The 23,602-nt window shown below is 44.1% G+C and overlaps 1 protein-coding gene across 50 annotated transcripts in view; it reads left to right on the plus strand.

Annotated features, from left to right (window-relative positions):
- Positions 1–23,602, plus strand: part of SORBS1 (sorbin and SH3 domain containing 1) — a 251,023-nt gene that overhangs the window by 189,321 nt on the left and 38,100 nt on the right. For 23 of the 50 annotated variants that reach the window (XM_032136009.2, XM_058436189.1, XM_058436190.1 and 20 more), the window contains 5 exons: positions 3,171–3,236; positions 3,791–3,892; positions 7,546–7,595; positions 17,499–17,671; positions 20,317–20,402. In XM_032136009.2, coding sequence (XP_031991900.1) covers positions 3,171–3,236; positions 3,791–3,892; positions 7,546–7,595; positions 17,499–17,671; positions 20,317–20,402 — 477 coding nt within the window. Of the gene's footprint in view, positions 1–3,170; positions 3,237–3,790; positions 3,893–7,545; positions 7,596–17,498; positions 17,672–18,180; positions 19,660–20,316; positions 20,403–23,602 lie in introns of all 50 variants that reach the window. The other 27 variants (XM_032136034.2, XM_058436191.1, XM_032136043.2 and 24 more) reach the window with 4 other exon arrangements.

Here is a 23,602-nt window from a genome sequence, read left to right on the forward strand (position 1 = left end):
TAAAACTCTAGTTACTTTAAAGTCTTAATTATGACAGCTGCAAAAAGAATTTACAGGTAGAGGAGTTAAGTGTATAAACACATTTTATTCAATAATTGTATGTGACTTTAAGCATTGGATCCAGCTTTTGAGTTTCTATGGTCTGGGATGATAGTTTTATTTGCAGACAGGAATGAATTTTATAGTTGAGTAAATAAAATGTTTTAAATTTTTTTATTAAAACAAAGACAAAGAGAAATTAAGCTGGTGCTTAGGAATTGCTCTTTGATTTGGCGGTGCTGAGTTTTGAGAGTTCAGGCATCTTCTGAGTTAAGAGCACCAGATTTGCAAACAGCCTGCTTGTTCCTCTCTTCTGGTCCCTCCTAGACACTGTCTCCCGATAGCAGCTGAGCTGTCCTGGATGAACAGCGCCACCTAGTGACCAGTGGAGAGGGACGCATCTGACCCAAAGTCTGCACCCTCCTTCTCCCCTTCCCAAAGCATTGGTGCACACCTCATTTCTTCTCCTTTCTCTCCTTTTTTTTCCCCTCTGCTGTTCACCATTCAGACATCAGTTAAATTTACCTCAGGCAATCTTTTCCACATGCAGTATTTAACAGTATCCTAACCCTTTCTCTTTTCTCCTTTTCTTAAAACCCGGTCAATTATGTCACCAAAAAAAGCTTTTGCTGTGTGTAGTTGTCTCCCTACCCCCAAAACAGACCATGATTGGTATATGAAACAATAATGCCATACTTTAGTCAAGGAAAGCAAAAGCTATTAAATTATGTTTAATAGAGTCCATGCCATTGATTTTTGAAGTCTGTTTCAGAATCCACACATTTCTGCCCATCTCATCTGCCAAACAACTAAATTAGTTTTATCTAAAATATTAGCTTTCAGGAAAAATGGTGGAATTTTTTCCCTAATTAGTTGTGATTGTTTTACTAAATCTATCATTACAAATAATTTTTGAGGATAATATATAGTATTTTAATACCAGCATACATTTAAATAGTCTCCATGCATAGCTTGATAAATTAACAGTATTGCTGCCAAAAACTTCACTCCAGGTACCACACAGCTAACTTCAAACAAATGTTGAGAATGCAGTCCAGTTGTATACTGGGGCCTTCCTCTAGCTTGTATCCCTACCCCATTGCTCTAACAGCCTCTTAATTATTTAAAGACTCAGAGATGCTTTTTCAAAGTAGCATTTTCTCTGAAGCCACATGCATTCTTTGCACAGGCCTCAGAGTTCTTCTAATGAGACTGCTTCTTTTTGTGTAGGTCTTACTTTAAAAGATAATACTTATGAAGACTTGCCAAATTAACTAAATCAATGCCCATATCCTGAGGAACAGCCCTGAAAGGAACAGCTCCTTATGGTCTGAGGCATCCTAATGGTGGGCTTATTACCTAGTTGAACTAACAGGGTTTGGGAGGAAGGTGTGGTAAGGATAAATTTTTTCTTCACTTCCTACTCTAACCACTCTGCCACAAAAGAGTAAGAGACATAAATAAAAGTGACATAAACCATGGAAGTTGTTTTGAAAAGCTTTTCAGCCATTCAGAAGCAGAATCAAAACTCCTACCAGATCATGGGAATCAGCATTTCTACTTTTTTTTTTCTCACACCAACTGGGAACCACTTTCCCCGAGTAAAGCCTGCCAGAACTTTGACACTAGACATTTACCCTGAACTCCTTGCTTCCTCCACCCCTTCGCTTAAGCCATCCAAAATGAACTGAAATTTCAGCAAGATCCTGACTAAAAAGATACCTTTTTAGCTCCAACAAGTTGTTAGAATAGCAAATAGTTCAAGACTCCAGGGACCATTTTTGGACAGATTATTTAAAACCAGTTTAGTTTGTAAGCACTGCCCTGTTTATTGCAGTAAAGAAAGAAATGATCGTAAGTCACTAGGCTTTAAAAAGTCTACTACTGCAGATGAACAGTCCAAGTGTATTAAGTGCTTAAAGATGAATGGTAATTGCTAATGTCACTTACTTTACGAAATGCAGAATATACATGTGCAGAGATGACATTACTGACCTGTTGCTGTCAGTGGTGAACACACCTTGGAATCAGATTACTTCTCATTTGCAGATTTATTACAAAGGGCCTGGGAATCAGCTTTTTCTTCTGAGTTGTTTTCCTCTAATTTCTATAGAAATTGACATGATTTCTATATGTAAGAGCAAGTCAAAATTTCACAATGTAAACCAGTTTGAATGCTTCCATAGAGTTGGCTATAATGAAATTTGCACAAAATTTTAGGAGCTATTAATGATCTCCTATTTCTTATCACCCTAGAGGTCATTATGTAAGAAAATTCAAGTCTAAATAGGCAGAACAAGTGGAAGAGAGGATCCAGAGTTAGATGTCACCTGTAACCTCTGAATGTTCCACCCTCTGGACTCCTCCCTCATTAAACTTACAACAATCTTTTGGCAAATTTCTGTCTTAGGAATGCGGCTGTAAATCTGACTTGAAGAGTTAAAAGACAAAAATAACCTTACAGTCCCCTCTTTAAATTCTGGGTTTAAACTCTGTTCTCTAAGGGGGATGAAAAGTATGTCTCTACCACTGTCAAGGTCTAGTTGAACTGTAAAAGGAGATTTTAAAACTACTGGTACGAAATTGTGTAGTGCACTATTTAACACCCATTTTATACATGGATTTCATTGCTACAAACCACAGAAAGTACATTTGGTTCAGTCTGTTGACCGAACCTCTAGATTCACACATGTGTTAATATACAATGAATTTTACAGCAGAAGACTGCCTCAAAAATGTAGAATCTTCAGTGTCAATCTTAGTTTGAAAAGAACAATGAGGAATTTAAAAGTTTCTATTTTTGTTCAAATTTATGTTAATGCTTTTTTTTCTTTTTTTTCCCCCTTCTTTTCTTAAGTTTTCAATATTTAGAATCCAACGATGATTTGCTCTTGAAACATAGACATAGAAACAGACTTCTTAGGTAACGGTCCCAGCTCCCAAATCCTCAGGCTTCCGCTCCAGCAGGCAGCCTTGTGTCCGTAGGCAGCACCCACTCCCCTTGCTTTTGAGTTCACCTTTCTGTGTTGATACAGTTCTCCCAGTGTGCCCCTCCTTGTTTGAGCCAGTCTCCATGTTTGTCTTTATGTCTTTATGCTCATTTCTTCATTTCCTCCTCTGCTTCCCGTCAGCCTCCCAAAAAGATATGGGATTATACTCCTGGAGACTGCTCTATCCTTCCTAGAGAGGATAGAAAGGTAATTCCGCTGTGCCTCCTCCGTTGGACTGTGTGTGCTCTCTAGCCTTGGTTAGTGTGAGTGTGTTGTGGGTTTGTTTGTTTGTTTTTTCTTAAATCAGTTTTTTAAAAACTTGATGCTTTTTTTTTTTTTTTTGGTTTGGTAATAAAACTATGTAACAAATTCTCTAAGACATATACTAATGTTTAGAGGTTTTTAAAGCAATCGCGTATTCTTCTGACATATAGTATTTGTCACCGTCACCACACTCTGAAAAAAGAGAAAATAGGCATTTCCTTAAAGGTAGGTTTTTGTAGTTCTCTTTAGCAAGTAGAATAGCTTTTAGAAGCTCTGATGACATCAGGATTTCTGCTTTATATGCCTAATGTTACATTCTCTGTTTTCATGTCTTTAACTAATTTCCAGTGAGCTCTTGTGTTTTAATCATGCTATCTTGGCCATATGAAAGTATAACACTAAGAAAAAAATTCATTTTTTTCAAACTTAACCTTCCATTCTTTCTCCCTTTCCTCTAAACTAAAACCTTCTTTCCCATCTTTTCTTTCTTGAACCAGACTAATCTAGACAAAGATCTCAGCCTCTGCCAGACAGAGTTAGAGGCAGATTTAGAAAAAATGGAGACGCTTAATAAAGCACCCAGTGCAAACGTGCCACAGGTATTTCCTAGTTTTTCTCATGCCATCAGTTCCTTTTCAAGCTGTGCTTTGTTTTCTTCTTTGTTCTATGGTTTTTGATGTCGTTGAGGTGACGGACAGTGATGCTGGCTATTTTAGGCTGCATGGCTTTCTGACTCCTGTTTTAGACTCCTTCCCCCACCCCTACCCAGTTCATTTTTGCTTGGTTTTCTTTTGAGCTTGGCATCTTCCTTAAAGGGGATTCTTCAAATACATGCAGAGAGGCTGCTGATTGAAACTACTCTCCCACCTTATTCTCTTCCTCTGCTTTCCAGGGGCGACCTTTTAAGTTCCCTTTCTTCGTCTCTGTCTGCCTTCTCTGAATTTTCAGGGAGCCATTTTTGGCAGTTTCCCTCTTTTTTGCAGCCCTGGGAGATACCAACCTCAGAGATCAGTTTCAAAAACTCAGCAGCAGTGCTTTGGGTACCCTTTCTGTGCATGGCGCTGTCAGAGTAGTAGTGTTTGTCATTTTAAAGGTCAGAAAGTTCTCAATGAAAAATGCACTCAGAGGTCAGATGGCCTGGACACACAAAAGAAGTGTTTGAAACTGAGCCTGCCTTGGTATTTTAAAGGGAGCTATGTCAAAATTGGTTTATTAAAGGGTATATGAGAGAGAGTAAGAGAGAGAGAGTAAGAGAGAGAGAGAAAGACATCATGGTAAGTAGGTTTCCAAGGAGGAAAAAACCAAATGTTCATAGAACTGCCTGGAGGGCTCCCTGACAAAACAAAAGAGACTCTTAAAAGGAAAAGGTATCTTTAGAGAAGGTACAAAAGGTGGCCAGGCACGGTGGCTTACGCCTGTAATCCCAGCAATTTGGGAGGCCAAGGCAAGTGGATCACTTGAGGTCAGGAGTTCGAGACCAGCCTGGCCAACATGATGAAACACAGTCTCTACTAAAAATACAAAAATTAGCCAGGCATGGTGGCAGGCCTCTGTATTCCCAGCTACTTGGGAGGCTGAGGCAGGAGAATCACTTGAATTTGGGAGGCAGAGTTTGCAGTGAGCTGAGATCACACCTCTGCACTCCAGCCTGGGTGACAGAGCAAGACTCCGTCTCAAAAAAAAAAAAAAAAGATACAAAGGAAATATGGAGCTGAGGAGGCCAGGAAGTTCCACAAACCATGACAGGAAAAGTGGAAACTGCCGATGGACCCATGCCACACTTAAGCAGAACTGAGACAGATCTCCAGCCCCAGTGACTTGGGCACAAAAGTCACGAAAGCAGCAGAGACTCAAACCAGGGAAGGGGTGAAGAGACCAGGGATTTGGCCAAGGGGTCTGGGATAAGAGAGTCAGGAGCCAAGGAGCTGCAGGTTGCTTGAGGGTGTTTGGAATTGGGAATCCAGAGACAGCAGAGCATGAGGAAGCCAGCAGGGCCAGGGGTTAGGCTCAAGCTCTCCCTCAGCACTTGAAGGAGCCACCAGAGGCACTGCACACATGGGTGAGGCAGACAGGTGATGGGTGGGGCAGGTGGGGTGGGGTCAGGGGCTGAGTTTCCAATTAGGGTGAAGGAACCAGATTAGCCACTGTGGAATTGAAGGTCCCAGGTGAGAAGAGATCACAACTAGTCCTGGAGTGAGAATGGTGACTGTGGCTGTGGTGAGAGCCCTTGCTGGGTGTGCCAGCATGCAGTGAGGAGGGCAGATGCAAGCCAGGTCACCGAGGATGTTGCAGTGGGATAGTTTAACTAACTGATGTAAAGAGCAAAGAATTGGGGGATAGGATTAAGACAAAGACAACCTTAGGGTTTTGGCCAGGCAGCTGGAAGAATGAGGATGTGAGCACATCACAGAGGAAAGCTGGGAAGAAGATCAGGGCAGAGGCAAGGTGAGGGAGTTGGCTTTAGGTAATTGACCTTTGAGGTGTTGGTTGGGTGTCATATAGGGAATATCTGGTAGGCAGTTGGAACTCTAAAACTAGAGTTCTTGGAAGAGGCATGGGCTTAAGATGGGGATTGGAGTCACCTGAGGCGAGGCGATGGTTGAAGCCCTGGGAGTAGAGGAAGACACCCAACTAGGGATTAGATGAAAGATTGAAGAGGGAGTTGTGTTGAGAGAAAGGATGTGAAACCAAGAACTACCCATGGGGATGTTGGGTGATGTGGAACAGGAGAAGGGGAGAGGGAGAGAAAGGAGAGTTCACAGAGGCGGAGGGAAAAGCGAGTGATGGAGCAAGAGGAGACAGCGTGAGGTCTTCCCAGAGGTCCAGAAAGGTGGACTCCCAGGAAGGTCAGTGGATATGATGACTAAGATGTTTCCAAAGGCTTTGGAGGTTGCTGGGTGAGTAGTTCTTCGGAGTTAGAGTATATGGCAAAGAATCTGGAACCTACAGAGGTACAGCACTGAGTGAAAAGATGTGGCTGTGGGAGGAAGGAAGGGAGGGGAGTGTTCCCAGAGGACTCTACAGGGTCAAAGTTTTTTCAAGGTGGAAGACCGGACAGGACAGGTGTTCAGAGATAGGAGACTCAAGAAGGAGAGGATGGGCAGGTAAGACAGTGCAGCCAAAAGGGCTGGAGGATGGATGTGAAGGTTAGAGGGGTGTGCTCTCTGAGGAATAATGGAGGTGGCGTGGGATACAGTCCTCATCCCAGAGCAGAGGTGCCCTCAGAAATGAAAGCACACAAGCCCAACAGGTTTCAGCAGGCAGGGGGCTAGTGGGTGAGTTTGCCTCTCCTTCCCTGTCATGTCCTTTTCTCTCTTTCACAATCTCTTCCTTTTCTTTCTCTCCTTTCCTTAAATGTCTCTTCTCCAAATAGCTAGTTTTTCTTAAAATGGTAATTATTAGAGATAAGGCCATTATTTAAGGTAGAAGTATCTTTAAAATTAACGTTTGCATTGATTTATTCAACTACTCCCTTATTTTTAAAAACAAGCATATCAAAGCATTTGCATTTTTCTTTCCAAGACAACAGAAACCCTAAACTACAGAATTATGTTGCTTTTTCTCTGCATGTAGCTTTTGGTTGTTTTCTTCCTTTTGCGTGGTGCCTGGTAATTTTATAAAGCATTCCCTTATTCATGCCGAAGTGGTCATTAATAGGGTTGGTGAAATTGCATTTCTCCCCATTTCTGCACTCCTAAATTTGCAGGTATACACAAGTTATCTAAATACAGTGTGGTATTTTAAAGTATGCTTTTGTACATTCTGGACCTAAAGTGTTGGGTGACCCTGTCTCTGGATGTGGCATTTGGGGTGCATGAAGGGCTCTGCATTGGGCTCAGAGAGGGGTCTGAGGGCTGTGGAGAAGCTGGTGGAGGATGTGCTGTCCATGTCACTGAAGCATGTTGGCCCACGGTGGGCCACTGCCCAGTGACCTGTGACAGAAGATGAGTATGAGCCAGGAGGCCTTCTCCTGACCCACCCAGAGGGCCTTGGCTGCATCCACTGGAAGGCAAAAGACCAGGAGTAGGAGAGCCCACCTGCCCATTACATTCTCCTCCCAGAGAAAGAGCACTGCCCTCCACCAGCACCGAAGACTTTTCCTTCCAGCCCCCCGACTTCCAGAGGTCCTGATCTAAACTAGGAAAAGAAATTGACCTCTCTCTCTTTTTCCTCTTGGCTTGAAACATATGAGTCAAAATAAATCATCTACATTTTTTTTTCTTCTTTTTTTTTCTTTTTTGGACATTTACAGAGCTCAGCCATCAGCCCTACTCCGGAAATTTCTTCAGAGACTCCTGGATAGTAAGTTGCCATTTTATTTTGTTTACATTGCTTACTATGTTAAATGTCAGAAATGGGAAGAGAGAAGCTTATGTTTTGGACCCAGAGTGTGTTTTGTTTGTATCAGCCTAATGGCTCTGAATGATGTACAGTTTGGTGATAAGAAGTGATCTAATTATAGTCTTCAAATTCTTTTTCTTCTGTCCTCCTCTTCCAAATTAGTTTTGTGATGATTTATATTACCTTTCATAAACCTTTCCCCATTTTAGCATCTTTACCTTTAGAATGGGAGTTTATTTGTCTAAGTTTAGAATCAAAGTTCTTGCCTGGCATCGTGGCTCATGCCTGTAATCTCAGCACTTTGGGAGGCTAAGGCAGGAGGATCACTTGAGCCCAGGAGTTCAAGACCAGTCCGGGCAACATAGACCCTGTCTCTACCCAAAAAAAAAAAAAAAAGCTGGGTATGTTGGTGTGCACCTATAGTTCCAGCTACTTGGGAGGCTGAGGCAGGAGGATCTCTTGAGCCCAGGAGACTGAGGCTGCAGTGAGCTGAGATCGTACCACTGCACTCCAGTCTGAGTGAAAGAGCCAGACTGTGTCCCAAAAAAGAAAGAAAAAAAATCTCATTTGCTGGTTCTTATGGGGAGGTGAGTGTGACTGAGACAGGCCACATCTGGCGTAAAGATTGTGGGAGGGGGCCAGGTGCAGTGGCTCACACCTGTAATCCCAGCACTTTGGGAGGCTGAGGCAAGTGGATCACCTGAGGTAAGGAGTTTGATACCAGCCTGGCCAACATGGTGAAATCCTGCCTCTACTAAAAATACAAAAATTAGCTGGGCATGGTCCTAGCTACTTGGGAGGCTGGGGGAGGAGAATCACTTGAACCTGGGAGTCGGAAGGTGCAGTTAGCCGAGATCGTGCCACTGCAACCCAACCTGGGTGACAGAGTGAGACTCTATCTAAAAAAAAAAAAAAAAAAAAAAAAAAAAAGATTTGGGGAGGGAGGTGCCGAGAAGAGGCTAATTTACCTGATTCTCACATAGATGGGCATCTCTTTTCCTCTGTCAGTTCTTAGGACTCTGTCTGGATGATGCATGCATACCCCACTCCTTCGTGGGGTGCCACCAGCCTCTTCCCCTGCCAAACCATCCTGAATCCTATAGCAGATTGCCTTTCTCAGCACTTTGCTGTGAAGCTGTTATCCCAGCTGAAAACGTTCAGTGCTACCCTCACCTCCTGTTCTATATGTGGTAAATAGCAAACATTTTAGCTTGTATAGATAGGCCCTCGTGGAGACTTCCTGTACCCAGGCTCACGTTAGTACCTCTATGGCCCTTACTTCTGTTGCTGTATACCTGACATATACTCTTGTATTTTTATAATTGCTAGTGTATTATGAACTCCCCAAGGTCAAGGCCCCAGTCTTCACAGTGCCTGGTGTACCCAGTGAATTTAGGAAAGGAGCTTGTTCTGGTAGGAGCTTTTCTTATTTTGTCACCATCACATCTGTGTCTTGTTCTTTGAAATATGACAATGAGGGGAAGACACACCTATTACCTATTCTAGTAGGGTTGGATAAATCCACGATGAGCAGAGTCGCTGAGTGTATAAGGTTTTTTTTTTGACAGATATTGTGGTCTCTGGGACATATCCTACCTACATTGCTGGAGAATGTGCTTTACAGGAAGTTTCATTTGAAAGTCAGCAGGTATTTGGGTATTTTGGTGGAAAAATGGAAAAACTTTAATCTTTTTAGGGTAGTGATCAAAAGCTCTAGCTAGATCCATCATGTTAATTTTTCTTCTATAAATATGTGTGTTTCATGATTAATATACCCAGGAGCATAAGAAGAAATCAAGAAGACATATTAAGACAGCACCTAGAGAAGGACTGCCTTAGGGGACAGTTCCCACCTTGGAGAAGGACTGGTGTAAAGTCTCTTGCATTCACTGTGAGGTTGGTGACTCAGTCACCAATATGACAGGTGTCAGGGCTCAGGTGTAGCATCAGAACCCGTCTCTCCTACTCTGGCTCTGCAGCTCACTCCCTTTTAAAGAGCTTCCAATTGAGCCGGGCCTTCAGCTCTAAAAATGACAATAAGTCACAGGTCCTCTAGGTCCTAGAGATGTGCCTTCAGAGGAGAAGCCCACCAGATGACCCTAGGCTACCTGCAGATAAAGGGTGTCCTCAAGGCCACAGCTCCGAGCAAGCTCTCCTTGGTCCCCCAGGCCACCTCTTTATTCTCAGCTTGTCACTTTGGCAGTCCCGACTGCTCGTGTTAACCCTGCTGCCTGCTCTCCTCCTTTACCTCCTCACCTCCGTCCCCCTAAACTGCACAAGACAGAAAGGGCTTCATGGGACAGCTGGCAGAGTGAATTCCCTAGCTCTACTGGATCCAAGGCACTAAGCTCTGTATTCTAATAGGAATGTAGATATAGTCCCTTAATAGTTTTGGGACAAACACACACACACACACACACACACACACACACACAGATAAGGTTAGTAAATGAAAAGGCCAAGTGGCAAATGCTACCACAGGCAGTCAGGATAAAGGAGCACAGGTATTGAATAACATCATTTTAACAATTTATCAGGCATTTACTATGTGCCAGGTTCTGTGCTTGGTATTTTATCTACCTTATCTTATTTAATCCTCTGAACATTCCAAGATGAGGCATTATTTTTAATCCCCATTTTATAGATGAGGAAATAGGCACATCAAAGCAGTGTAATGCCATAGTTCCTCAGCAGGTTCAGGGCAGAGCCACATCCAGATTAGGAACAGTGAAGCTCTAGGCCAAGGGACTAGGGTTGGCAGTAAACTCTCATCTGCCCCATACTGATTCAAAATTTTGTAATAAGTTAGCAGAAGATATACTAAGGTTTAATGTTTTTGAGCTATTAAAAAAGAATTTAGACCTGGCATGGTGGCTCATGCCTGTAATCCCAACACTTTGGGAGGCCAAGGTGGGGGGATCACTTGAGGCAAGAGTTCAAGACCAGTCTGGGCAATATGGCAAAACTTCCTCTTTACAAAAAGTACTTTAAAAATTAGCTGCGCTTGGTGGCATGCGTCTGTAGTCCCAGCTACTCGGGAGGCCAAGGTGGAGGATTGCTTGCCCAGGAAGCGGAGGTTACAGTGAGCCAAGATCGCACCACTGTACTCCAGTCTGAGTGACAGAGCGAGACTCTGTCTCAAAAAAAAAACAAAAAACAAACACCCCCCCCCACCCCTGCCACACACACACACACACACACACACACACACACACACACACACACAATTTAAGCAACTATTTATGATATTGGGTTAGCAGGATTGGAGGGTACTAATGTAAGCTGACTAAAAGAGCAAATTGTTTTCAGACACTGTGAATGTGCTGAAGGTATTCAATCTGTTAATTTACCAAGAATTCTTATTTATATCACTGAAAATAGGTCTTCAAAGCCTCTGTTTTTCAGCTCTCATGAAATACTTGGCAGGAATAAATGAGTTTTTTCCTCCTGCTATTCTACCATTTGGGGATTTTTCAGTAATCGGGCTTGCTTTTCCCCCAGTTTATCCAAATGAGTAAGATTTTTTTTATATCTGGAATTGGTGAGGAACCAGCCTAAATGGGGTGCCTGACACGAAGGAAAGTGTACAGTAAATGTTTGCTCAATGAATGGATGGATCTGTAAATCTTAATTAACTGAAATCCAACTTGGTTAGCACTGAGGCAGGCAGCTTGTAAGTTGAACCTAGCGCCTTTCACTGGTTGGACAGGAATGATGTGTAGGCAGAAACATTGGCAGGACTTGACCTTAACCCAAAGAATGAAGGAGAAGTCACAGGTGGCCCAGGTTCACAGTTTTGTGGCAACTGGAGAAGCGAGGGCGTTGTTTTAAGTCCATTTTAATATCTTGGACAGACTTCAGTTGATGATTTTATTAATTAACACTGATTACATATGATAATATTAAAATAACTGGGAACAGAGAGGAATTCACCCATAGTCCCAATATCCTAATACAACTACAAGTCCTTGCCTTCAATGTATATATTTTTTATAATTAACATCACAGTGTGTGTCCAGTTTTGTACTTTATTTTCCTAGCATTTCAGATCTATAAATCAGTAGTGGTAACTACTCATTATTTTTATTTCAATGTATTTCAGCATTGATTAACAGTTACCTTCTTTACCTAACCAAAGAGCTTTACTCTATTTGACCAGCAGGTGGCACTCAAGAACAAGCTGTTCTTCCCTATATGGTGATGGTAGAGTAGCAAAAGCTTTTTCCCCTTAATCTGATTTGAGAACAAAACACAGATCATAACCTGAAGAACTTTATGAAACAGTAGAGGTCCTCCTGGACTTTACAAATGTGTCAGAAATCTGTATACATATAGGCATTTAATTTTATAGAATCATTTATTCCATTAATATTTATTGAGCAACCATGCAAGGCACCAGACATGCAAGGATTAAGAAAATAAACTTCCTGCCCTCAAGGGGTTCCAGGTGTAATAGGGGAGACAGATTTGTAAATAACCAAGGTCCAGTGGGGTAAATGCCATGATGGGGCCCAGGAGGGAGGAGTGAGCACCTATTGTTTTGTGGAGGAAGAAAGGTTAATCTTTACAGAGGAGGTGCAAATAAAATGTGAATAACAATATCATTATAAATATATTTTTTTCATGCAGTACAAAAGGGTATAAAATGAAACTTCTAGAGGATTATCTAGACTCCCTCCTGCAAAGCCACAGTTAACAACAGTTAGGTTTTATTTCTTCTTCTTCTTGAAATAACTAAATTATTTTTGAATGGTGAATGTAAGCTTTATGAGGCTGGAACTTTTTGTCCATTCTGTTGCCTGTTGGATCTTCACCTAGGAGAGCGATTGACACTTAGTGGATGCTCAGTAAATATTTGTTGACCGAATAAATGAGCAGTAGAATGACATGATGAGATCTTTTCTAGACAGAGATGACTGGAGGACATCAGGGCTGGAGACTGGGGGAGCAATGTGTGTTTGTTGTACAGTTGTAGATGAGCGATGATAAGGCGGGAGGTGGAGAGTAAAGGGATTAATGTGAGCTGTGTCAAAGACAGGGAAGAAGCAGGACTTGGTGACTGATTAGGCTTAGGGAGCAAGGAGACAGAGAAGGGGACCGATTTCCTGAGCTTTCTGGGTTGTGTGATGGAAGATGGTTTGGGACATGTTGAGTTTAAGATGCCTGAGAAACATTCAGGTGGATGTCTAGGAGGCGGTTGAATGTATGTGTCTGGAGCTCAAAAGAAGGGTCTGTGTACATAACAGATTTGCAGGTGGATTTCTTGTACAGTCTCCCCATGCCTGTTAGTTTTGCAAGTGAAAGAAATTGAGGCCAAGAGAAACAGACTGTTCGCAAGTTTTTAAACAAGAGTGGATTTGCCTCTGCTGATCCACGTTCCTTGCTGGAGTCAGGCGGGAATCCCAGTCTCCAAGACTCTGTCCACTGCCTCCAGAGCCTGCCCATTAGCACAGTTGGAAACAGTTGGCCCTAGGATGATTGCTCTGTTCTCTCACTTTACCCTTCCAGTGAGTGTGTTTTTGCTGAATCCCCTTGAAATTCAGCAGCCAGCTCTGCATCTTAGCCAGAGGCTGAATTCTCTGTGCTAGCTCTTCTTGCTTGCTCTTCCTGAACCAAAATCTGGCTTAATCAAGGCTGCTCAGAGCTGAGCTTCTGAACGTAACTTGTTTTGTTAAGTACTCAGCTACTATTCCTGATTGGGCCTTTCTCAACCAGCTGAGGGGATAAGGCTGCTTCTCTCATCCTCTCTGGTACACTTGGACAGAGTAAGTACTCTGTGATCTTGGGCAAATGCCTTTGACATTCTGGTCGTCAGTTTCCCCTTTTGTACCGTGAAACAAATGGTCTCTCTTCAACATTAGAAGAGCTGATGGATATGATACACTTAAAAACATTGTTATGGCTGGGCATGGTGGCTCATGCCTGTAATCCCAACACTTTGAGAGGCCAAGGTGGGAGGATCATGAGGTCAGGAGCTCAAGACCAGCCTGGCCAACATAATGAAACCCTGTCTCTACTAAAAATACAAAAAAAAAAATTAGCCAGGCATGGCGGCAGGCACCTGTAGTCCCAGCTACTTAGGAGGCTGAGGCAGGAGAATCACTTGAACGTTGGAGGCGGAGGTTGCAGTGAGCTGAGATCACGCCACTGCACTCCAGCCTGGGCGGCACAGCATTGTTGTAGAGCTCTTGGGTATTGTTTTTAAACAAGGAGTGCCTCAGTTTCAAAATGTTACCCATCTGGAAAAAGCATGTTTTGTTAGCTTTGGTATCAGAAAAAAAACAATTGCCTTGGCAAATCCATTCTGAGAGATTTCCTGAGTGCTAGTTTATCATTCTGGTAGGAAGCAGGAAGAAATGGTGATAATGGGTGGAATAAGGCCAGAGAGTGAGGTGGCTGAGGGGTTGGGGTGGGGTGAGATCTGACTATTGGTGAGGTAGAGCAGAGGTGTGAGGTCAGGCAGCCAGTTATGGTCAAGAGTCATGACAGAACAAAGTTATTAGGAACTTAGGAAGATGGCTTAGAAGTTCTGGCCAGGCTGGGCGTGGTGACTCACTCCTGTAATCCCAGCACTTTGGGAGGTCAATGTGGGCGGATCACCTGAGGTTAGGAGTTTGAGATCAGCCTGACCAACATGATGAAACCCTGTCTCTACTAAAAGTACAAAAATTAGCCGGGTGTGGTGGTGCATGCCTGTAGTCCCAGCTACTAGGGAGGCTGAGGCAGGAGAATCACTTGAACCAGGAGGCAGAGGTTGCAGTGAGCCAAGATGGCATCACTGCACTCCAGCCAGGGCGACAGAGTGAGATTCTGTCTCAAAAAAAAAAAAAAAAGTTCTGGCCAAAGCTGAGGCAATTCAAAGGATAGCAGGCACAGCAGAATGAAAGCTGCTGTCAGTCACTCTGTTAAAAGAAAAACTTTAGACAAATTAAATTTAGCAGATTTATTTAAGGCATAGAAGGATGTATGTTCAGGCAGCCCTTAGAACCAGGAGCAGTTCAGAGAGCTTCACCCAGCAACATGGGCAGGCAGCATTTATAAACAACAAAAGACAGCAAGTACAGCTACAGCTGGATTGGTTGCAGCTCCACAGTTGCCTATGTGGGCATCTATATAGATGTGGGCTGATCAGTTGGCAGCCTGGGATTGGCTGAAGCTTGGCTGCTGTGATTGGCTGAGACTCAGCTACTTGTTATAAGAGCATACTCTTAGATTGTAGTTTGTTTACATAGTTAGGTTGCAGAAGAATAGGAACTCCAAGTATGGATGCAGCCTCAATCCCAATGTAGTTTACTCATCTCCAATGCTTAAGGAGGTGTGGCAGCCCCAAACCAAGGTGGGAGGGGCTTCAGACACCATACCTTCAAAAGAGACCTCAGTCACCACAGCAGTTGGTCAGCAAAGATAAAGGACATTTATTCATGGATGTTTTTGCTGTTGAAGTTATACAAAAAAGAGCAAACATAGCATGAAACTGAAGGGCAAAATCAGAAAATGCAACCAAAGGGAAGAGGGTGGATAATGAATAGGAAATTTAGAAAAGGGACATATTTATTTTTAATTAGGAAATTCAAAATTATAAGCCAGTTTAGATCAACTCACATTTATTTAAATTGGCATATGGTGCCACAGCCTTGCAAGCTACCCTCAGGTTCTTCCATCTCTAAGTAAAGAGGAAAAGCATTTGACCTCCACATCCAGGCCAGAGTGAATGAAGAGGGCCCTGGGGGAGCTCTGACCCCCACCCTCGGCAGTCCCCTGAAATAGGGTATATAAAGCCCTTAGGCCCAGGTGGGTACAAGGTGAGGCTCAGTAAGTGGCAGCTCTGCGAGGAGATTACCAGTGCCAGAAGCAATAGTATTGCTCAGGGGACTTAATTATTCTAAGGTGGAGGTGTCGCGGTATTCTACCAGCGTCCCCACCTCTTTTCCATTTCTGACTCCTGTGTCTGGTGCCGCTCATCTTAGGGGTGTATTCATGGTGAGTAACACTCAGCAGTGGTGGTGTATAGGGAGCTGGAGCATCCCTGAGCTCCCTCTGGTTCCTGTGGTGTGCAAGCCACTGCCTCCTCAGTTGTAGGAAAATGTTATATCTATTAATAAAACAGCAGCTGAAGGTTGGGCACAGTGGCTCATGCCTGTAATCCCAGCACTTTCAGAGGGCAAGTTGGGAGGATTACTTGAGGCTAAGAGTTCAAGACCAGCCTGGGCAACATAGACCCTGTCCCTACAAAAAAATAAATTAATAAGCAGTAAAATAAAACAGGACTGAGGGAGAATACTATTCGTGTAGTGCTCAATGGCCTGGTTCAAGTTCCAGCCCTGCCATTCTGCTAACCTGCCTACTTTGACAAGTTACTGAATCTCTCAGTGCCTCGTTTCCTCATCTAAAAAATGGCAGAAGTAGGATTGTTAGGATTGATGTGATAATGATCAATAGGCACGGTGCCTGCCTCATAGGACACCTCACCGAGAGGTATGTAGAGTTGTTTTTGCTGTCATTATCAGTGACCTTGGGGACTCAGAGGCTGCAATTATGCACAGAAAGAATGGCCAGTTTCCCAGAATGTAAAAGCATTGCGTTATTGATCGTTGCTGGATGAGTAGAGGAAAATATAGCTGGACAGATGTGTGATCAAGCAGTCACAGTTTGTGGCCCCCCGTAGAAGCTAGGTGGGGGGAATATGGGTGTTCAGTCTGTAATTCTTTAAGCTGTTCTACATGTTAGTTGATGTTCACAATGAAACAGAGGGATGAAGGAATTCCACCTAGCAATGGGTCTTCAGAGCTGAAAAATCTGTTTTGATACCAGTAACCTGAGTTGGGTAGGAATAAGCCCAGCAGAAACCTATGTGGTTCTGCGGGACAGGAGTCATTCACTTAACTGAGGGGTGTGTGTGTGTGTATGTGTGTGTGTGTGTGTGTGTGTGCATGCGCATGTCTGTGCATGTGCGTGTCTGTGTTTGTGTGTGTGTGTGTGTGTGTGTGTGTGTGTGTGTGTGTGTGTGAAAGTGTGTTAGTGGCAGGCATAGAAAAGTGGGATTAGGAGAAGGGAGGGACTCAGTGAGTAAGTACCCTTAATTTTTTTTTCTGTGCCTCACCTCATTCCAAAAGAATTTGTGGTAACTTGCAGAAATATCTCGATGTTAACAAGATAAAAATAAATGGAGGCTATAAAGGAGCAATCGTTTATGCTCATACTACATGTCATGTCATAATCTTCTGAACACAAACTTTGAAAGAAGTGAGTGCAAATGTGGCTGTGATACTAAGAGCCCGTAGAATCCCAGGTTCCAATTTCACTTGGTCACTGATTTTCCTGGAGACCCAAGACAGTTGGGCTTCCCCCTTTCATTGATGATTTTATATTCCAAATGCTTACGAAGAATAACCAAGAAAAATAATCCAGGTAGTGGACTTGAAGTAGCTGACACTGCCTGGCTACGTGACAGAGGCACTACTCATGTCCTTGACTGCACCATCTTGCGTGCAGCCATTGCGTCCTCCTGCCCTCCCCTATGTGTGATCCTCCCCCTGTTCTCCCCTGTCCTTCTTCCAACCCTTCTTCCCCAGGCAGCGTTCCACAGAATTTTTCTTTTAAAGCATAAATGCAGCCATTTCGATTAGAGAACTTTGCTGTTTGGGCAAGATTCCTGAGCATTCAGGGCTCCACAGTCCTGTCTGTAGAAATGTCTGTCTAAATAAGAGCATTCTTTAGAAAGGACAGTTCTTGATTAGGATACCAGGTGTATTTCTTGTCCTCAGCAGGTAACGTGCTGTTTGAAAAATGTTAAAAGCGCTAACTCCTATTCTTATCTTTATTTTTTCCCTTTTCTCTCTTTCTTTCAAAATTACCTGTTCATAGTATATATTCTTCCAACTTCCATGCAGTGAAGAGGGAATCAGATGGGGCTCCTGGGGATCTCACTAGCTTGGAGAATGAGAGACAAATTTATAAAAGTGTCTTGGAAGGTGGTGACATCCCTCTTCAGGGCCTGAGTGGGCTCAAGCGACCATCCAGCTCTGCTTCCACTAAAGGTAATTAACTGGGTGAAGCCTGCAGGCCTCTGTCTCCCATCCACCTCCTGAGCGTTGGCCGTGGTGAACCTCCAGCAATGGGGATAAGTCCTGCCTTGTTCAGACCCACATCCAGGCCTCAGAGCCCTCTTAAATTCCCTCCCCTATTTTCTTACCGGCCATTTTTCTTTCTGGTTTTAATAGTTTCTGTTCCTTTGACCCCCCCAACCTTGCTCTCCTTCAAGATTTCTCTCTCTCTCTCTCTCTTTCTCTCTCTCTCTCATTCTAATTACCTTTTCTTAGAAATTAGCTGAGCTTTAGCCATTCCTAACTCTAGCAGGGTAGCCATTTTTGTTGTTGTTGCATCCTTGCACCTGCTTTGCAGCACAGATTATTTTGCTTCCGGACATCGACTGGAAATTTTTTAAAAGCCCTTATGACAAATGAGCATGTTACCTCTCCTTTTTCTTTTTAGCAGCTTTCAGCTTTAACCTAATGGGTCTATTTATTTTATTCTGCATGCTTACCAGTGGATCGTAAAGGTGGGAATGCTCACATGATTTCTTCATCTTCAGTCCATAGCCGAACGTTTAACACTAGCAATGCGTTAGGCCCTGTGTGTAAGCACAAGAAGCCCCTGTCAGCTGCGAAGGCCTGCATTTCGGAAATCCTTCCTTCCAAATTCAAACCCAGGCTCTCTGCTCCCAGCGCTCTTTTGCAGGAACAGAAGAGTATCCTCTTGCCCTCAGAGAAGGCTCAAAGCTGTGAGAACCTTTGTGTTTCTGGTTCTTTGAATGATTCCAAAAGAGGCCTCCCCCTCCAAGTGGGAGGGAGCATTGAGAACCTGCTCATGCGCTCCCGACGGGATTATGACAGCAAGTCGAGCAGTACCATGAGCCTCCAGGAGTACAGCACTAGCGGCAGGAGGCCCTGTCCTCTCTCAAGAAAGGCTGGGATGCAGTTCACCATGCTTTATCGGGACATGCACCAGATCAACCGATCTGGCCTCTTCCTGGGCTCCATCTCCTCCTCCTCGAGTGTGCGGGATCTTGCCTCCCACTTTGAAAAGAGTAGCCTGGCATTGTCCAGGGGTGAGCTGGGCCCCAGCCAGGAGGGCTCGGAACACATCCCCAAGCACACTGTCTCTTCCCGCATCACTGCTTTTGAGCAGCTGATTCAGCGGTCCCGTTCCATGCCATCCCTGGACCTGTCTGGAAGGCTGAGCAAGTCTCCCACACCTGTGCCATCCCGGGGCAGCCTGACCTCAGCCCGCTCGGCCGAGTCCCTACTTGAGTCAACGAAGCTCCGTCCCAAGGAGATGGACGGGATGAACTCCAGTGGGGTCTATGCTTCCCCAACATGTAGCAATATGGCACACCATGCCTTGAGCTTCAGGGGCCTTGTGCCTTCTGAGCCTCTCTCCACCTGCTCTGATGACATGGACCGCTGTTCAAATATCTCCACTGATAGCAGAGAAGGCAGTGGCAGCAGTGTTCATGGAGATTTCCCCAAACATCGCCTCAACAAGTGCAAGGGCACCTGCCCGGCCTCATACACCCGCTTCACCACCATCCGGAAGCATGAGCAGCAGCAGACCTCTAGACAGCCCGAGTGGCGCCTGGATGCCAGAGGGGACAAGAGCACCCTCCTCAGGAACATCTACCTAATGAGCCCCCTTCCTTTCCGGCTGAAAAAGCCCCTCCACCACCACCCCAGACAACCTTCCCCTGGTGACTCCTCAGGCCTCCTAGTGGGCCAGAAGCCAGACCTCCCCAGTCAGCCCCATCAGGACCAACCCCCTTCTGGGGGGAAGCCCGTGGTTCCCACACGTCTGTCTTCCCGATACACCATGGCCAGGCTTAGCCGCAGCTCAGAGCCCTCTCAGGAGAGACCCACGGCCCTGGAGGACTACCCAAGGGCCATTAATAATGGAAACTCCGTGCCATACTCAGACCACAGCCTGGACAGGAACAACAACCCACAAAGTGAACTGGCACCATCCCGCGGAGGTGGCATTTTGTGTGTTTGCCTAGTCTCACCTGCCCGTCCCTCCACTTTGCTTGCATTATCCCGTCCTCCTCTGTGCCCTTGGTGCTCATTTTCTGGTCTGTCCTTTGTTTTCTGTTTGTTTTGCTTGGCAATTAATCATGGCTCGTAGTGGCTGCACTTCTTTAAAAACAAAGCCCCCATGTCATTTAGACTAACCACCAAAGTGTGTTTCGAAAGAAAAATTGGCCGTTTAGCTCAACTGAGATGTGTTCATTTGAACTCTTGAACCCCTTGCTGTTTGCACCAATCCCCAACATACCCCATGGTTTTTTGAGAGGCAGCCTCTCTCAATGGCCCTATATGTGTGTGAGTGTGTGCCTTGTCCCTATCAGGTCCTGCACGCCTCTTTGTAGGGACACTTTACAAAGAAAGTTCTCTCATTTTGCTCACCTTTTGCCTTCTGAGTAGTTTTCTTTGCATTAAACTAGTTCACAAATACATCCAAAAAATGGGGCGGGGGGTGAAATTTTTTTTTCCTTCAGAATTAGACCATTGATCATTAATCAAGAATGACTTCAAAATTTTGATATCTGTAATAGATGAAAGGTGAACTCTTTTTGCAAGCTGGTTTCCAGCGAAATCTTTGCCTGTTTTAACTCTACTTTTTTGTTTTAAAGATTCAGAATCGCCAAGACATTTTATACCAGCTGATTACTTGGAATCCACAGAAGAATTTGTTCGAAGACGTCATGATGATAAAGAGGTAAGTCCCATCTTTTAAATCTCTTAGCTTTTGCTTGGAAAAATGTATGAAGAAAGTACAGATTCTAGACATCTGTCAGAGAGGTGACATGATCTAGCAATTGGAGGCAAAAACTGAGGCTTTCACAAGTGATTGTTTTATATGACACAGGCTCAGTCACTTCTCTTTTAGTGGACTCTTCCAAAAAGTAAGACTGATTTCCCCACAGGCACTAGGTTATAAATGCCAAGTCCAACCAGCACTGCTGCATGGGAGATACAGAAAGAGATTGTCCACTGCTGCACTTAATGCCCTGTAAGCTAGAAACCAGAGTTTGCTCTTTCATCCCCCCTCAACTCCACCCTTGATAATCCCTAAGGAAATCCACCTACATATTCCTCCAATACTGCCCACCCCTCTGTTGGCACAAAGCATTGTTCAAATTGAGAAGGATGCAATAGGAGAAAGAGGAAAATGAAAAATAGTAATGACCTTGATACATTTTATAAAACAACTTGAGGAAGTTGCCTATAACTCTGTTGCCTTCAATTCAGAAGAAGGCAGATACACCAAGAAATGCTGGAAAACCCCAGCCAAGAACTTCAAAATGTGGACATCTTCTTGTAGCTACTGAAATGCCTGTCCTGCCATGGGGTGACTGTCAGGGCCTGGGAAAGAGCCCTTTTTCTCGGGGATTTGGAAAGAGGTAGTTAGTTCTTCGTATTAGCCAAATGGGCAAAATCACAAGCTTCTGCTGGGATAAAGCATTGTGATGATACATGCTTTCCGGGCCTCTCATCCCCAAGAAAAAGAGTCCTAGAGATTAAACAAGCTCCCAAGCCCATATTCCTGAAATGAATTAAGAGCTGGAAAAATCACCTTGACCTGGTAGCAGTGGGGGAGGGTGTGCGTGTGTGCACAACTCTGTCCTGTTCACGTTCAAGTCTGAAGCCCCTTTTCTCTGTTGTTCTGCTTTGTTGAGTAGTTCCAGAGTTTAGGTGGGGTTTCCTGAAGGATTTAGGGTAAGGCTGACTTGGGGATGAGTAGGATGATGATAATTATCACCTCCAGATGGTAAAACAAAGACAAAAATGAAACCACCATGGCCAGGTGCAGTGGCTCACGCTTGTAATCCCAGCACTTTGGGAGGCCAAGGCAGGTGGATCACTTGGTCAGGAGTTCGAGACCATCCTGGCTAACACGGTGAAACCCATCTCCACTAAAAAAATACAAAAAAATTAGCCGGGCGTGGTGGCGGGTGCCTGTAATCCTAGCTACTCAGGAGGCTGAGGCAGGAGAATCGCTTGAACCTGGGAGGCGCAGGTGGCAGTGAGCCGAGATGGCACCACTGCACACCAGCCCAGGCGACAGTGCGAGACTCCGTCTCAAAAAAAAAAAAGAAATCACTATACCTCTCCCCATCTCCAGGCACAATTGAACAGTATTCAATAAGAAACTTGCACCTGTCCATGGAAAGAAACAAGAGGAAGCATTTGATGTACAGTTCTTATTTGTAATAACTCACTAATAATGAGTGTCCATCAGGCCATAGAGCAGATTCATTTTCTATAGCTCTTTGTTAACTATTTCCTGCCACAAGATACAAGATTCCCATGTATGTAGGCCGGGGCTGCTATGATGAAGGAAGATGAAATTACATTTTAGTAATGTAAGCCCTAGTCTCTGACCTAGAAGGTTTTATGGGACAATTCTTGCCTACCACCTGGGAGGTGTAGTTTATCTAGTGGTTTAGCAATTGATATATTAGAAGTTACATAAGAAGGCGAGCAGTTGTCTCCTGAATAACACTGGCTCATAGAATCTTAAAAGTTTTGTGTCTTTATCCATGGTTTTTGGCTTACATGGTTAAACTACAGGGCTGAGGGACTTACTAAGGTCAGATTCAAGTACTGGATTGGGAGCTTTGCCCCATTTGATGTCCACTTCCACTCATTATGTTTAACTCCAGCCAGAACACAAGGGGCCTTGAGTAAGAACTGTGGCAGTCTCAAGCATCACACCATTCCCATGGCTACAGAAACAGCTCACACTCCCCAGCTCATGGGGTGTCAGTTAGGCCCTCCCCATTGCAAATACTTTATCATTAACATGGATTTTCAGAAAATGAGAACATGTCAGATTTGGCAGGAACGTTAGTGGTCATGTAGCCAAGCCCCTGGTTTAGTCCAGGAAAGGACCACAGCAAGGTAGTAGCTTGCCCAGGGCTGGATAGTAAGTTAACCTATACCAATAGCAGAGCTAGAAACCAGGGCTCCAGATGCCTGGACCAGCACTCTTTCTATGGCACTGGGCTTCGCAGAGGACTTTCTCATGTCTTTTCTAATGTAATCTTTACAACTTACTTGAGTACTGGAAATCCTACAGCCATTTGATGAGTTGTCACTTCATTATTTGTAGTCTTTGGAGAACAATCGGGCCCACCCTCCTTTGGGGGTGCATGTCACATGAGGCATTTAATTGCCTGCTGGATGAAGCCTACTGTCTTCCAATGCTGAGAATTATCAGTTCTAATTCATGCTTTCCTACAAGGAAAGTTAATCCCAGGAAAGTAAGATTGTTTAGTATCAGAAAACACATTAAAATTCTGTTCCATGGGGTCATTTTAATAGGCATTGAGGGCATTTGGTAAAAAGCAACATTGTTTGATTTTTCAAAGAAGCCTTTAAAAATAGAAATAGATGACTTTTTCCTTACTCTAAGAGAGAATATTTCTTCTAATCCCAGGTACCATTATTCTTAGGGTTTTTTTAATGTTTATATTCTCTGTCATTCCCTTTAACTCAGCTTCATTTCACCCAGTAAAGAAATCATTCAGTAAAAAAGTAACTGATGCTCTCTGTCAGCCACATAATTAGCCTTTGGTGCATATCCTAAGGTCTTCTAAAAATTGTGCCTAGGGGAAGAGTTGGCTGCCTAGAAGGGGCATCGTCCTTTCTGAAATGGGCTGCTCCCTCTGTCAAGAGCATATTAGAGTAATAGATACAGGAAGCACAAAAATGACCTGGTGCCATAGACTTCACTAGCAAAAGCCTATAGCAGGTTTAATAGGCCTGAGATGGGCAGGAGGAATTGGCCAGCACTGGTCCTGCCAGGGGAATACGCTGTGGGAATATATCCCTGCCTAAAAACAGGGTAGAGATGGCACTTCCAGCCTCCCGCTGCCAGCCCAGCATGATTGGGAATGCCCTGGATGTGCCCCC

The sequence above is a fragment of the Hylobates moloch genome, unplaced genomic scaffold (genome assembly GCF_009828535.3).
Source record: "Hylobates moloch isolate HMO894 unplaced genomic scaffold, HMol_V3 SCAFFOLD_3, whole genome shotgun sequence".
Taxonomy (NCBI): Eukaryota; Metazoa; Chordata; class Mammalia; order Primates; family Hylobatidae; genus Hylobates; species Hylobates moloch.